The 17,449-nt window shown below is 36.1% G+C and overlaps 2 protein-coding genes across 2 annotated transcripts; one reads left to right on the top strand and one right to left on the bottom strand.

Moving 5' to 3' along the window:
- Nucleotides 1–228: 228 nt before the first annotated feature.
- LOC110096079 (glutamate decarboxylase) lies at nt 229–16,075 on the top strand. The gene is made up of 7 exons (XM_020821847.2): nt 229–538; nt 6,029–6,233; nt 12,600–12,800; nt 12,865–13,079; nt 13,641–13,894; nt 13,987–14,039; nt 15,362–16,075. Exons 1-7 carry the CDS (start codon nt 453–455, stop codon nt 15,839–15,841), a joined length of 1,494 nt encoding a protein of 497 aa, XP_020677506.1. The 5' UTR covers nt 229–452; the 3' UTR covers nt 15,842–16,075.
- Nucleotides 16,076–16,577: 502 nt separating this feature from the next.
- Nucleotides 16,578–16,934, bottom strand: LOC110096089 (universal stress protein PHOS32; the record flags this gene model as incomplete). The annotated part of the gene is given in 1 exon segment (XM_020821859.1): nt 16,578–16,934. A coding segment is annotated over 1 exon segment (93 nt), but the record flags the coding sequence as incomplete, so codon positions are not given.
- Between the last annotated feature and the right edge of the window lie 515 nt (nt 16,935–17,449).

Genomic DNA, 17,449 nt, shown 5'->3' with positions numbered 1-17,449 from the left:
TTTCACCCGTTTAACATAAAAAAATATTAAAAAAAATATTAATAATATCTACTGATTTTTCCAGCGACATTTTATTATTTTTTAATTCTTTTCTCATTATCTACATAATAAATGTTTTCCTGCCGGCCGACACCACTAAAAAAACTGCGGAAAATCCCTTACGCCCACCTGAGTACCAGCACGAATTTGATCTATGAGGGACGGTGATCAAGGAGTTGCATTAAAAGTTTGTCCAAACGCTTGCAAACTTTTCGAACTTACCAGCGACCCGTCAGCATCACAATCACACCGTCTTTAAGGGAGTTGTCGAGAATCGAGATGGTGACGTTCATCGCGCGCTCGCCACATCGCCTGCGTGCCGGTGACAAATCCGCTTTCCCTTTCGTTTGATATCGTATCTCCTTTGTGCGCTGTTCGTGAACTTCTTGAGGTTGAGGGCGAAAGCGAGCAATATGGTATTGACGACGACGAATTTGGCCGCCGGGGAGTCCCTTCCCTGCACCTTCGCTTCCAGATACGTTCGGACCTCTCTTCCCAGGTATAAGGGGGTGGATTTGATGTTTATTTGTTTGATTTTTTGCGTGTTCATGTGCGCGCACGCGCGCGCGCGCTTCTTTGTGAGGGAGTGAAAAACTTGAAGTAAATTTATTTTTGTCTAAGGCGGATTGATCGAATTTAAACCACCATCTGATTGATTTGTTAATTCGTGGGATCAGTAAACTGGCTTTATGGTTGATTTGAAACATGGATCGATCTAATGATCTTATTTTTTATGGCAATTTTTCTAAAAGAAAGATATTTTGGCCCCTTTTGTTTGATTTCAGTTTTCTTCTTTATTTATTATTACTTGAAAATACAAATTCAAGGACACCAAATCCAACTCAATCTAAGCCCAAATGAGTCCAAATCGAAGAGCTGACGCACATTTGAATGGTTCAAATCATAAATTGGATGACCAAATGATTTCCAAACGTGACATGCTTATTATCGAATCAAGCGGCTTGACAAGACGAATCCATCGAGCCCAAGATCGTCATATTCTGATATCATTAAGATATTCAAATGCCCAATAAACGGTCAATGATCAAGGGGATCAACATCGGCTGTCCATTCAAATCACTCACAGCTTGCCCTTGATCTCCTCCCTATTTATTTGTCATGTCACTATCAGAAAACTATAAATAAACCCCTCATGAAGGAAGAGAGAGAAACTAGAGTTCTCTTGCCACCAGACTTCTTGACAACCATCGGACCATCAACCAGCTTCTGCCTAGCCACCGACTGACGCCGTGTGAAATGTCTTAAGTAAAAAAATATAAACTCTTAAACATTGATGCGCCTTTTGGTATAATGTTTGAAATTTTACTAAGAAACTTCGTAGTGAAGCGTGCTCATCCCGGAATAGTTATGGGATAGGTGACTTATTGGGAAGATATACTAACATAATAAATTCGTGAAGCTCTTAGGTCAAAGTGGACAAGATCTCGATAGTTAAGAGTTTGAGTTGTTACATGTTGGACTTTTGCCCAGCCACAAATTGACGTCGAAATTCTACCTGGCCACAGACTGACGCTAAACTTCTACCCGGCCACCGATTATGGTCTTTTTAACCTATATAACCAGACAATGGTCCTTCCCATCTCCATCGCCAGACTATGGTCCTTCCAATTTTTATCGTCAGACTACGATATTTTTGACCACTTTCGCCCGCTGACTACGGTCCTTCCGACCTCTGTTTCCAAACAACGATCTTTCTGAATTTCGCCCGCGAATTACGGTTCTTCTGACCTTCGTCGCTAGATAATGGTCTTTCTGACCACTGTCACCCATCGACCACGGCCCTTCTGACTTCCGTCGCTAGACTACAGTCCTTCCGACCTCCATCGCCAGACAACAGTCTATTCAACCTCTGTTGCTTGCTGACTATAGTCATTTTGACATCCATCACCAAATAATAGTCCCTCTGACCTTTTTCTCTATACTACGGTCTTTCCGACCTCTGTCACACGTTAACTATGGTCCTTCTGACTTCCGTCACCAGACAATGGTCTTTTTGACCACTGTCGCCAGCCATTTATGGTTCTTCTGATCTCTGTCGCCTGACAATGGTCTTTCTAACCACTATCATCTGCCAATTATTGTCCTTCTGACCTTCGTCGCCATATTACGGTCCTTCCAACCTCCGTCACTAGACAACGATCCTTCTGACCACTGTTACCCACCGACTACGATTTTTTCGACCTCCGTCACCCGCCGATTATGGTCCTTTCAACCACCAGTAACCGATAACGATCTTTCTGACCTCCGCCACCCGCCACCCGCCACCCGCACCCGCCACCCGCCACCCGCCGACTAAATACCGATTCTTTTAATTCCTACCATGTAATGCACTTTATATGATGTATATTTGCTACATCAAGCCATGACCTTCCCCTCAAGTAAGGGTCGTATTTTTAATCCACTACAAACACTAGTGGATTCATTCAAACTATGCCCGGCCCTGTGGTTTTTCTCCCATTTTAGGGGTTTCCACGTAAAAAATCTGGTGTCTCTTATAAGCACTATACCCTATTTTATCTGATTGTGTGCTGGATTTTCGTACAAAGTTAAGACGTTAAACTTTATATTTTTCTACCACCACGAATATTCCAAGACACAACAATGTTAAAAGCCCATTTTTTAACTTTTTCGGTAATCACGGGCTGTTTTTCTTTAATTTAATTATACAATTTGAAATAATTAAAAAACCAAAAAAAAAAAGCTTAACCGGCAACAATTTAAAACAATGCATTAAAAAAAGGTTTTTTAACATGAAATACAAAATATAATTGCGTTTCTTGTGAAAAACGCAAAAATAAATTGTGTTTTTTTTTATAGAAAACAAATTTTTTTTTGCATTTTCTTTAAAAAAATGCAATTTTTTTTTTGAGTTTTAGCAGAAAACACAATTATGTTTTGCATTTTTTATCCTTTTTAAATTTCTTTTGTATTATGTTCCTACTGCTAATTATGTTTTCATCTGTAATCTTTTCTAAAACTCGGCCATGAATTTATCAGTAAAAGTTGTAGGTCATAAAAGATGTACTTTCCAGTAACTGTAGAAGACATTAATATAATATGAAAAATATGAATTACAAAAATGAGTTTCATGATAGAATTAGGTGCATTTAGATGTTAAAGTTGTCATCAAGAAGCAATCAATGATTTGCTCGGGCTTTGTTCTTATAAGAGTGGAGATTGGTGACAATATGGTACGTATATTAACTTTAGTAGCAACAATGGGCATCAACATTGTTATTGATGGTGTATGTTAGCCTTGATCAATGTTTAAAATTGCTTATTCGGGTATTATGGCGTTGTTCATTCGTGAGGCGAGGCGTAAGCCTCAAGGCGTTTTGAGGCGTAAGCCTCAAAATCAAAAGATTGCGTAGATATAAAATGATAAATTTTTTATATACTAATGAGTGAATAATATAAAACATAAAAAAAGCATAAGATATGAAGTGAAAATATCTCAATAATAAGACAATATGAAATATAGTTCAACTCAAAATTCTATCTTTCCCAAATCCCAGTATTCTTTTCATTAACATATAATTCCAATTTCCAAAATAAATATCAATGGCATATCACATAAGAACTCATAAGTCATCAGCACTGTCATCACTAAGGGGTTCTTCATTTGAATCATCATTATGGTGAACTGCTATCTCCCCTTCCTCCTTTCCTATAGAGTCCAATGTCAGGCATTTACTTCAAGATTTATGTAAGTTTTAATATATATAGCGTTAGGCGTAAGCCTCATGCCAGTGAGGCGAGGCGGGACTCAAGGCGGGCCTCAACCAAGTTGAGGCGCAAGCCTCATAAAAAAAACTCGAGGCGTAAGCATCGAGGCGTTTTTTACTTGAATTGCGCAAAGGCGGGCCTCAAGGTGAGCCTCATATTGCGCAATTTTAAACCATGGCCTTGATGGCGACTGCAAGTATCAAATTTGGTGTCAATGGTTGGTGTCAGCTTTGCAGGCAACTATGAATACTAGTATTAATGTTGGTGTTGGTGTTGGTGTGGTGTTGGTGCGTGTCGACCTTATTGGTGAAGACAAACATTGGATTTATTGATTACAATGAGCAAGGTTTTGTTAAAAATAGCAAGTGCAGTCTTGCTCGAATTGATAGGTCTCAGTCTTATTTGTGACGGTGGATGTCGACGTTGTTGTTGATGGTGAGTAATAGTACTGGTTAGGGTTTTTGATGATGAGAAGCATCAATATGAATGGTGATGAGAGGCATCAATTGACATTGGCATTGGTGTGAATGACAAGCATTGGCCTTATTAGCAATAATAACGTTGTTATCAATAGTAAATGTTGGCATTGTTAATAACAACGAGCATCAGACTTACAACAACAAGCATTGGCCTTGTTAGTAATGGATGTGTTAGCATTGGTTTTATGATGGATGTTAACCTCATTGGCGATGGTCTTGCGCTACGAAGAATGAATACTTCTAAATGACTTCCCTATATGTGTTAGACATGGTTCCGACACACCTCAATATGTGTTTGATATTTTCAAAATTATGTCAGAGTTATTTTAGGATAAAATTGAATTGTGACAAAATGGGCTTACGTGGGCCGGACATCTGAGGACATGTCGGAACATGTGTGGAATATTGAAATAAACTATGTTATACATGCCCTAGTGCATTAGTCTCTCTTACATGCATGCATGCCTTAGCTGTCTCCTGTATCTTCTTCGCATGTAAGAAATATCATAACACATCATCTCTCTGCATCTTCTTCTTCTTCGAGTGAGACACAATGACTCGGATTGTGACATCGATGGAAAATTAAGTTCACATGTAAAGCATTTGATACCCTATTCCATTTATTGCCTCATACTCCTCTCCCCTTTAATGAGTTATTGACACATATATCACATGTTTCATGCAAGGTCATGTCTCTCTTGTCCAATGTCTTCTTTGCACATGCCCTAGCCTCTACTTCACTAGCCATTTCTAAGATAAGTTTGGTCAACACAATGGAAAACGAGTAAAAGTTTAAAATTTTCAACAATTTACAATTTTATGGACATTTTTTAATTTATTTTTTTGTTTCCAAATTAAAATTAAATATATTTTAAATTTCTTTTTTTTTTTTTTGAAAAAGTTAAACTTCAAGGGTATGGATATGTGTCATTTACTCGTGCCTACACACTTACTTGATTGAGTAATTTATATTATACACATGGATGGTTTAACAATATTTTATATTAATACAAAAATTATATTTTATATTAATAATTTATATAATATGACATTGTGTCAATGGCCTATTGCATTTTTTTTTTACTCTTATGCCTTGTTGTTTCTTGTGTTCATATCCCTATGCTTATGTTCGTGCTTCACAGGCCTCGTTAAGTTTTCAACTATTCTTTTGAGTGCCTGATTCAAGTTCATTTGGACTCGGATCAATGTGTTCTAGGTATTATTAGGTTTGTGTCATTGAAATATTTGTTCCAATTATAAATTTTTGAAAATGGAGTTCAGATGGTCTTAGAGCTGATTCCAAAAGTTTATTTGAATTTTGAAAATTACATCAATATCTATAAGTAATCAAATGAATTTTTTGGTAATAAGTGGTTTCTAATTTTAATATTTTTATCATCATAGTCAGGGTATATATATTAATGAAGTTTGATTTTTTGTCTATTCTAAATCTAAATTTCCCTTTTACATGTTTTTTATTTCATTTTTTTTCTTCTCTTGGAGCTATTCTGTTGGTTAAAAAGTAAAACTAGGTGGTGTGTTTTTCCCTTGTTTTCTTAGATTACTTAAGTTAGGATGGTTGTATCTTATAGTTGTTCCTCCACTTTTTTTTTAGCTCGCTCTTAATTGGGAAAGGAGGAAAAATGTCTTAAACCAATTTGTTCAATTTTGTGAAGACTTTCTGTTCGAATAGCTTGTGCCCAGAAAATTTAAATTTATCATGTTTGATTGATTGCTTTTTTATGTTGATGGGATTGGATTAGGTTCCAGTTGCCAGATTGTTCTATACCGAAAGAGGCTGCGTATCAGATCATAAATGATGAATTGATGCTGGATGGTAACCCGAGGCTGAACCTTGCCTCATTTGTGACAACATGGATGGAGCCAGAGTGCGACCGCCTCATTATGTCTGCAATCAACAAGAATTATGTGGACATGGATGAGTATCCTGTTACCACTGAACTGCAGGTTAAAACACCTTTAATAAACCGCTATCTTTTTTGAAATCCAAAATACTTGGAATCTCTATGGTTGTTTGGCCTTGTAAAGACCAGGAAGGTCTGAGAAGCTTTTCTGTATTTTGGGAGAATTTTCTAATTGAAATTATGATTATAGATGGAATTGTGATAGCTTAATCCAAAAAAAATGTAACAGTAGTGAAGGGAAGCGAAACAAAACAAATGTAAAACGTCTCTCATATGTTCCATGCTAAGTTGTACTTTTAGTTTTCTTTTTCTTTTATTGTTTAAAAATCCAACTTTCAGTTTATAGGGAGTCTAAGTTACTTTCTGTATATTTGAGTGCTGAGATTGTTGAAATCTCTTTCAATTAGACTCACAAAAACTAGAATTTGAATGAGTTTTTCGGTGAACCACTTAAAATGATAGTTTAATGGGAATTATCATCTTCTTTCTATTCTTGTTTTTTAGTTACTTTAGTTTGTTAACTTCTGTGCTCCTTTTTCCCACTTGAAGGTGTCATCTAGAGAGGCCATTGGAGTAATATCTGCGTAGACTCCAATCTAATCTGATTTCTGCAGGTTTGCTTGTCATTTAGGAAGGGTGAACAAACATCATATAACAACTATGTGGGGTCCGCTACATGAATCCTTTTTTTCCATTGTGTCATGTTAAAAGTCAAATTCTCATTTAAATCTAATAAAGAAAGTCCATTTCTAATATTTTCTAACCAAGTCTTTTTAAGTCTACCTCTATCTTTCTTAATATAAGTCAAACATACTATATATACTTTCTTAACTGGGTCATCGGAAGGCTGCCATTTTATATGACCAAACCTTCTAAGGCGACTCTCTCTAATCTCATCTTCCACTGGAGCTACTCCAAACTTTTCACATATATGTTCACTTTGTATCATGTCTCTAAGAGTAAAGCCACTCATTCACCTGAGCATCCCACCTCGGCTCATATGCTCTCTTTTAAAACTCTACTACATGTCCCAAATATTTCACACAATCTAGTTTCCATTTCTAAACTCACTATAGATAATGATCTCACCATTTCTTTCGATCGCTCTGGCTTAACCAAACAAGACTGAAAGAACCGCCAAACTCTTCTCCAAGGTTCATGCCATAATGACCTCTTTCCTCTTCCAAGCCGCTTCACTCCTACATCTCAGCCGCCACACGCTGCCTTCAATACAAGCTTTGTCTCTTCCAACCTCTAGCACTGACGTCTTGGTCACCCAAGCTCACACACAATTTCTATTATTTCCAAACAATTTCCAGAATTATGTATTTTTCTATTTTCTTCAACTACATTTTCTAACTCTTGTGCTCTTGCTAAGAGTCATAGGCTACCTTTTAATAAATCAACTAGTTGTTGTTCACCGCTTGAATTATTACATGCCGATATTTGGGAACCCACTCCAATTATTTCAAGTAATGGTTTTCAATTTTATTTGCTTTTAGTGGATGATTACTCTTGCTACTCTTGGATTTTTCCACTCAAACATAAATCCAAAACAACACCTACACTAATCCCATTTATACCTTTCATTGAAAAACAATTGAACTACACAATACGTATTGTACGTACCGATGGAGGTGGCGAATTCCTTCACTCCTCTCTTAAAAGCTTATTTATCCCATATGGCATTCACCACCAATACACGTCCCTATACCCCTCAATAGAATGGTGTTGTTGAATGCAAACATCATCACCTCTGAGAAACTACACGAACTCTTCTCTTTGAGGCCAATCTACCTGCTCTCTTTTGGGTTGAAGCTCTTCTATCAACAATCTATCTTATTAATCGACTACCCTCCACCAATACATCATATATTTCACCTTTTCAACTTCTCTTTAACATTCCTCCTACCTATAATCACTTACGTGTGTTTGAATGGCGGTGTTACCCTTGGATAAAACCTTACATCTACCAAATTAGATCCCTGATCAGCTTCTTGTATATTTCATGGTTATGCTACACACCAAAAGGGTTACAAATGCTACATCCCTGCTAACGGACGCATCATCATATCACGTCATGTTGTTTTCGACGAACTTCATATTTCATCTCCAAGTCCCCTCATAACTTCCACCACTTCTAAATCTAAGGCCCCCACTCCCATTATTCTTCCTCCCATTCCACCAAATATTCCCAACACAGTTCCTACATCCTCAAACACCACTCCTGATTATCCATTCTCTTCTAGTTCTCCAAACCGTCCTACATCTATGATTTTAGCATCATCCCTTTCCCCTCTTTCTACTTCTTCTTCTTCCTCTGCTACTTCTACTCCTCCCTAACATCCCATGGTCACATTTCTTCAAACTGGATCCCTCAAACCTCATCACATTCTTGATTTACAATACTCTCTCCATACTATTCCTACATGCTATACTTATGTCATCAAATTTCCTGAATGGCTCAAAGCCTTGTCTGAGGAATTTCTTGCTCTTCAATCACAAGGCACCTGGACCCTAATTCCCCCTCAACCATATTTCAATGTAATTGGATGCAAATGAATTTTCAAATTAAAACGCAACTTAGATGATTCTATTGCCAGACACAAAGCTCGTCTCGTTGCTCAAGGCTTTAAGCAAGAATATGGTTTAGATTACATTGAAACTTTCAATCCTGTTTTCAAATTCTAAACCATCTGGCTATTCCTTACCATTGCCTAGCACTCAAACTGGCCAATCTTACAACTAGATGTAGCCAATGCCTTTCTCCATAGTGAGCTCACTGAAACTATTTATATGACCCGACCATATGATTTTCAAAATCCCCAATACGCTCATCATGTTTGTTTGCTTAAGAAAGCTATTTATGGTCTTAAACAAGCATCTTAGTAGTGGTTCGCTACTGTTTTCTCTTACCTTATTAACCTCGGCTTTCATTCTAGTCAAGTTGAATCCTCATTGATGGTTTACAAAAACAACACTATCTACACTTACATTCTCATTTACGTGGATGACATTTTAATTGCTGGCAATAACCATTCATTCATTTCATCGCAGCTCACACATTTACAACACAAATTTCACATACGCAGCCTTGACAATCTCACATGATTCCTTGGCATTGACGTTACCTTATAAACTGCCGGTTACCACCTCACTCAACAACATTACATTCAAAATTGTTGGACAAAGTTGGAATGACCACATGCAAAGCTCTCTCCAACCCTCTACCGTCCAAGTACATTATAGACTCTGCTTCGCAACAACCTTTCGAAAACCCTACTCTTTACCGTCAACTGGCAAGAGCTCTTCAATACATGACCAATACTCGACCAGACATCAATTTTGTTATGAACAAAATCTTTCAACATATGCATCAACCTCTCCAATGTTATTTTCAATTATTAAAATGTATTCTCCGCTACTTACAAGGCACTCAAACTCATGGTTTGCTTATTCAAAAAGGCAATTTGTAGCTTACTGCCTTTTCTGATTCAGACTGGGCTGACGACACCCAAGATAGGCGCTCAACTACAGGCTATTGTATTTATTTGGGCAATACATTACTTTCATGGTCTATAAAAAAGCAGTCAACTGTCGCTCGCTCCTCAACCGAAGCAGAATACTGATCTCTTGCCGCAGCTACAATCGAAATAATCTAGCTTTGACGCCTCTATCAGGACTTCTCCCTTTCCTTAGACACTGCTACTATTTTATGCAACAACATTTTGTTACGCCTGGACCGGTCCCAGTTGGACTGGTCCGGTTCTACGCCCGGCGGTCCAAAGCCGGGCGGAACCCGTTCGCAGAAACGGCAGAAGAAGAGGCGGGCTAGGAGGATTTTGAGCGTTTCGTTGGAGGGTAATTTTGAATGAGGAGGGTGTTTATGTAATTTGCATCTTTCATTTTGCTTTAATTAGGGAGATGGGGGGAAATTAGGGTTATCTTGAATTTTAGTTTTCTCTTTGAGATCTAGGCTTTGTTTTGGGCTCTTGGCTTCGCCGGAGACTTTGGAGAGTACGTTCTTCCTCTCGAATTGAAGAACAAATTGTATCTTTGCTATTTTATTCGTCTACAAATAAAATACTAGCCTTTGCTTGCGTTGGATCTCAGTTTTCTCGCGTTTCCTCACTGTTTTCCTGTGTAAAGCTGCTGTCCACGACTGGAGACAGCAGTTTTTCCCTTGTTCCGCTTCAGTTTTGGCTAGGAATTACTTGATTTCAAGTATTTCCTATCACATTTCAGCTATGTGCATTGCCACCAACCCAATTTTTCATGCCCATACTCGACATATTTAGATTGATTATCATTTTACCTTGAAAGAATCAACAATAAGATCTTAACTGTCCAGCACGTTTCCAGAACAAATCAAATTGCTGATATTTTCACCAACGCTTTACGTACGTCCCATTTTCAATCTATTCGTGACAAGTTGAAGGTCTGTTCTCCCATCAATTTGAAGGGGTGTGATAAAGCTGCATCCAATGGCTCTACCTAGTGCATCACTGGCCTATGTTCTTTCCTATGCTCCATACTACTGCTTCTTTTCATGATTTCCTCTGTTTCTCTACCTGACATTTATGCAGCCACTACATCTACTTCTCAGCTGCGGTATCCTTCTCAGGAGACAACCGTGGGCACTTTAGTATTTTTACTTAGCTACTTCTTTCACATACTGTACCTTCAATTAATTAGCTTGAACATATGAGTAGAAAGCTTATTTTTGTAGTCTTATACTTCTATCCTGTCTTGTTCTCTTTGTTCTGTGCTCCTTTTCTACGTTACAGCATCATCAAATTTCAACAAAACCAATCGAGTCAAATTAATTATTCTCTCCCTCGACTCATTCCTGTGGCAAAACTGGATCTCTCTTATGACTTATTTCTAAGCTGAGTACTCACTTAAGTTCTCAATGCTCCAAAGGGCTTAGCACCTCTCATAATCTCATTATACTCAAAAACCATGTAATTGAATACATGAGAGAGTCCCTTTGGTTTAGATGTTTCACACTAAAGTGCTATCATTGAACTTGAATGTACGTCTGGCATTAGAATTTTTTGCCTCTTATTCATTTGTCTTCTCATCCTGAATGCTATAACAGTGTGATCTGACATCAGGATAGACTATGCAAAACAACATAATCCACCAAATTACTTAAAGTCTTCCATCATCTCATGCTTGAACTCATTTTGGAACTTTTCTTGCAGTATGAAAGCTAACTCTTTTTTGCTTCCCCAAAATATGGTTGAAGCATGCTTTAAAGTTGCTCCTTGTAACACATAGTAGCCTTCCAACTATACTAGTCTTCATGACAATCATAAAACCTCTACAAACATTTAGGATCTCAGTATCTCCATAAAATTTGTACCATAATCATCAGAGCACTTAAAGATACAATGTTCACTCTCAAATCTAGTATATATTTCACTCAACCGAAGTCTTAGATGGCCATCATGTGTCCTAATATAAATAATGCCCAAACTTAGTCTTCCACATACTCTTTTCCATTCGTGCATGCCCATTACATGATTTAAAAATAGAAAACAATGACTTATCATGACACATGAAAAAATATGTTGAATCAAATAATTACTGAGCACTGCTTGGAAACATCAATTACAAAAAGATCATTAAAATCAATATCTGTTGTATTTGCATCTGATGTAATGTCCTGTCCTCCTAATGGTTGTTACTTACCCATTGCTCGTTTTTTTTCAAAGCTGTGCAATCTATCTTGATGTGCCGTTGTTTCTTACAATAGAAATAAGTCTTGTATGGTTTTATCTATCAATAGAATTGTCTTCGGAGGTAGACCCTTTAAGAGCAGTGATTCAAAATGTCATTGAACGGCACACAAACTGGTCATTATCAAAATTTCACCGTGATGACTAGTTTTTTTCTTCTCATTCTGATATGTCAAAATAATTATGTGCTTCCACCAACAGATTTTGTTTTATTTTCAATGTAGAAGTATGCTTAGTGAAATGTCCATTGGGTCTGTCTCACGCATTTCATATGTTAAAAACACGTAACTATACAGTTCTTTTGTTCTTGTTTCGTTTCATTTAGACTAATTTGTTTCTTCTTAAACAAAGCTTTAAGAAAGTAGATTACATTATTCCTTCAAACTGCACATTTTTACCAAATTATTCTGTCCCTATTCAAAGAGTTGTATGATTGCATGTTCAATCAAGCCTGAAATTCCTTCAAAACGCCGCTTCTTTTCGTACCCAGAAATAAATATGGAAAAGGTGAACTTGAAATTCACAAATATAGGGAATTGCTTCTAGAATGGAACATATGTGATTTTCCTGACAAGTCATCATAAAAAACTTTCTTCTAAAGAACTGGCGTACCAGCATAGTTCTAACGGTAAATTTTGGTAAATGGTTTTTTGTTTCTTTTGTAGAACCGCTGCGTTAATATAATTGCCCACCTTTTCAATGCTCCCATTGGTGAGGATGAAACTGCAATAGGAGTTGGAACTGTTGGTTCATCAGAAGCGATAATGCTGGCTGGGTTGGCATTCAAGAGGAAGTGGCAGAACCGAAGACAGGCGGAGGGGAAGCCTTACGACAAGCCCAACATAGTTACTGGTGCAAACGTTCAGGTAATTTCTGATGAAAGGTGATCTATTTTTTGAATTGTTAATGACTTCTTTTTCTGTTATACAGGTTTGCTGGGAAAAATTTGCAAGGTATTTTGAAGTAGAGTTAAAAGAAGTAAAACTAAGGGAGGGGTTTTATGTCATGGACCCTGAAAAGGCTGTGGAGATGGTCGATGAAAATACTATTTGCGTTGCTGCTATTTTGGGTTCTACTCTAACCGGGGAGTTCGAAGACGTTAAACTTCTGAATGATCTTCTTGCGGAGAAGAACAAACAAACCGGGTAATTTGTCTCCAGGCTCAACTCTGATATACCTTGTTGTTTTACCCATGTCTTCTTTTATTTACATCTGCAAGATGATAAAGTTTCACATCGATAGATTTATTAGGAAGCTATGAAATTTTATGTTTCCTTGCAGTTTGTTTATAAATAGGGAAATTTACATACATATCACTTTATTTCATGCTTTTTACATATCTAATACCTAAAATATTAATATTACATGCCTACCACCTATATACAACTTTAATATCAAATATACCATTCCTATAATTCATTTTTATCATTTATATCATTCTATAAACTTTAATATTTCATTCTATGCACCCAAATTTATTTTCTGGGTGATAGACATGTAATAATAATGTTTTGGATGTTAGATTTGTAAATAGGAGAAATTTACATATATACCACTTTATTTCATGCTATTTACATATCTAACACCTAAAATATTAATATTACATGCCTACCACATATACAATTTTATAAATATGTTTTCTAAGATACCTGCATGTTGAAATTGCTTGCTCAGTGATATTGAAGCTCCTTTCTTTTGCTTGCCAGTTGGGCTACTCCAATTCATGTGGATGCTGCAAGTGGTGGGTTTATTGCACCTTTCCTTTATCCAGAGTTGGAATGGGATTTTCGCTTGCCATTAGTGAAGAGCATCAATGCCAGTGGTCACAAATACGGATTGGTCTATGCTGGTGTTGGCTGGGTGGTTTGGAGGAGCAAGGAGGATTTGCCTGAAGAACTTATTTTCCATATAAACTATTTGGGTGCAGATCAACCGACTTTCACTCTCAATTTCTCCAAAGGTTTGTTTTATGTTTTAGCTAATGCTCTTCACAGAAACCATTTGAATCATGAAATCGCAAAATGTAATCTGTTATTTTTTTTTCCTTTGCAGGTTCAAGCCATATTATTGCTCAGTACTACCAGTTTATACGATTGGGATATGAGGTAACAATGCCGCTTAACTTTGTCTCCAGCATGGTCATTTCGTGGATAAATGAGCTATTTTCTGCATTATAATCTTTTTTGTGTTTCACTTATTGTTTTGAAAATTAGATCGGGCTAGTTCGACTGGTTCAATCGGGAATAATTTTTTAATTAATTTTTATAATGTAAATAATATTTAATTTTATCTATTTAGTTATTTAATTAAATAATATAAAAATTAATATTTTATCTATTTTTTAATTATAAATGACACAATATGAATTTATAGATGTAATTTTATAATGCGAATTTTGTGTATAATCTATAGGTGTAAATTATATCTAAATATATAAAATGAATTAGTAATTATTTATATTAATTATAAATTTATATGTGAACTAAATTTATATTAAATATGAATTAAAATAAATGATTTAGGATATTTAAATTTAAAATCATATAATATATTATCTGTGTATAAATTTTATTTATTTTTTAATCATAAATTTATATTATTTCATAATTTTTCCATTCTAGCTTGTCATTTAAATATAATTTAAATAATTTAAATATTTATTATATTGTCCAGTTTAACTCTGATTCAATTCCGATTGTATAATTGAACCTTTCTTTCTTTCATTTCTATCTTCGGTCTGATTTTTGCAACCTTGATTTCACTAGTTTTGTGATGATGAGCAAGAACGTAGGATAGTTTGATTCAAGATTTAGCTTATGAGTGGAACTTTTCTATGGCTTGAAAAGATACATTGATTTAAGACAATATTAGTGTATTTTACTTGAACTAATATGATGCCTATATGAATCATGTAGGAAATACTGATTCATAGATCACAGGGTACTAATTAATTCAAGATCTAGGCATGTATGAGTAAACATTCTGTTGTTGGTACAAAAAGATAACTTCTCTTAAAATTAGGTTGTTCCACCTATATTACACTACAATAAATGTCATTTTGACATAATTGTGCCATGGTTTATATATTGTGTGCAATATTTTAATTACAGGAAATTTGATCAATCATACGAAAAGAAAGTTCATGCATTTCACAGCCCTTCTCAGAAAATTAAACCTTACAAAATACAAAGCAGTTAACTTGTACAAAAGCTATTTATTTTTTGTATAAATATAGACAGTAAATATAATAGTATGCAATTGTAAACATTAAACTTATCTGTTAAATGAAAAGATTCATCAGGAGAACCTTATAATATTTTGAATTTAGCTTGTAGCTTTTTATTTCTCTTGATAACAAAATACAAACCTTCTTTAAAACCATTCCTGTTTTGTTCCCCGAGTGACATATCATGATACATGCAAATAGGGATACAAAAACATCATGGAGAACTGCGTGGAGAATGCAAGAATCCTCAAGGAAGGCATTGAAAGTACTGGGAGGTTTGATATAGTCTCAAAAGACAGTGGAGTGCCCCTTGTTGCCTTCAAACTGAAGGACAGTAGCCAACACACAGTCTTTGAGATATCAGATAGCCTAAGAAGGTTTGGGTGGATAGTCCCGGCCTACACAATGCCACCTGATGCAGAGCATGTGGCAGTTCTGAGAGTGGTGATCAGGGAAGACTTTAGCAGAAGCCTCGCTGAGCGACTTGTTGCGGACATCAACAAGGTGCTGTTGGAGATCGAAGCTCTCCCGAGCCGGATAGCAAAGATTGCTGCCGTTACATCTGAGATAAGTGGTAACGACGGCACCGTGCCGAAGAAGAGCGTCGATGAGGTGCAGAAGGAGGTAATCACTTTCTGGAATAGGCTAGTGGAGAAGAAGAAGACTAATGGTGTTTGTTGATGCCTGAGGGGAGGTTTTTTGTCATATGCAGTGTGAAGTTTTCTGTCGAGTAATGTACAATATATTTGCATGTGAGTCGTTTGGTTTGTGGCCGGCCTGCCTATTTCTGTAGGGAGAGTAAGTAAATTAGTTGAGCTTTTTCTCCTTAGGGGCTTAAACATCCACTCTATGTGTATCTATATCCTACCTTTTATATGATGAGTGTTTTTGCTATTTTCTGGCTTTTCTGTGTTAAACCCATTGTTTTAATAGTAATTTCTGATAAGCAGCAACTATTGCAGTTAACAAAGAGCTCATTTGATTGTTTGTAAACAACTTTTTTTTTTTTAAATGTAATTTGTTGTTGGATTACAGAGAGCCGTCTTAGATGATTTGGTCACATAAAATGGCAGCCTTCCAATGACCCAATTAGGAAAATAGATGTATTAGATTTGACTTATGTTAAGAAAGATAAAGGTTGATCTAAAAAGACTTGATTCAAAAATATTAGAAATTACCTTTGTTTTTTAGATTTAGATGAAAATTTGACTCTTAATAAAGAAGAAAAAAAGATTCATGTAGTGTTGCCGATTTTAAAGGTGAAAATAAACTTAAACAATCATAGCTGATTTTTTTTATATATATAAATGCTTTTTCTATTTGCCTGTAACTCAAGTCTGCCACAAGATAGGTATGTAAGGAAAAAAAAAATACAAATACCAAAGATTTAATGCATCTAGTCATAAGAAGCAAAGAATAATAAACAAAATAGTCTTAGATCGTTAATCGTTGCATCAGGAAAATAATCTGTGTAGTTTATACATTGAAACATCAAATGTTTATAACATCATCACACAATCTCTCCTCCTTTAATAGTTCAATCATAATTTTCTCACACTGATACAAGCAACTATTCATAAGATAATGGAATACTGTAAAATAGTACAGACAAAGATAATCCATGTTGTTAACAACATAGGAACGTTATCTCCAGCTTTAGTTAAGGAACACATATAACTGATTAAGGCTTCAGAGCAGCTGGGCCCTTCACAACTGTAACGGGGCATGTTGCGTTGGTAACTACGTACTTGCTGACACTCCCAAGCAGCAATCTACATCAAAATATCATTGAAAGGAGTTTACTGTAGATTATTCACATTGATAAAACAAAGAAGGATAAGATCAAAAATAAAAAGGATCAATTGACCCTCCTGGAAAATTAAAAAAATTCTTTATTCTATGATTCTTTAAGTAATTTGTTCCCCTCCATATATTTTTTTGTCTTTATTACAAGGGTTTTTAGGCAATTCCCACCCTAAAAATTTTAAAATACTATGATATTTACGCAATTGCCCCAATATAATTAACACATTGTGTAGAGATGTTATTATTAGGGAACGATGAATCACGCCAGGGGGTGCTGCCCCCTTAGACCGCTGACATATCTGTGAAGCGTACAACGATGAACAAATAGGGGTTGAGAGGCAGCGCCCCTAGAACAAATTTTGATCGGAATAAATGCTCTCAATTGTGGGATTTCTCTCCTCCCATATCTTGCTCTCTAAATGGTGGAAAATGAAATATTTATCTCCTTAAACTAATAACTCTGGCATGGTCTCCCCCCTTTTG

The sequence above is a fragment of the Dendrobium catenatum genome, unplaced genomic scaffold, assembly GCF_001605985.2.
Source record: "Dendrobium catenatum unplaced genomic scaffold, ASM160598v2 fragScaff_scaffold_621, whole genome shotgun sequence".
Lineage (NCBI taxonomy): Eukaryota > Viridiplantae > Streptophyta > Magnoliopsida > Asparagales > Orchidaceae > Dendrobium > Dendrobium catenatum.
Note: the sequence above shows the minus strand (reverse complement) of the source record. Positions and strands in the feature narration are given on the sequence as shown.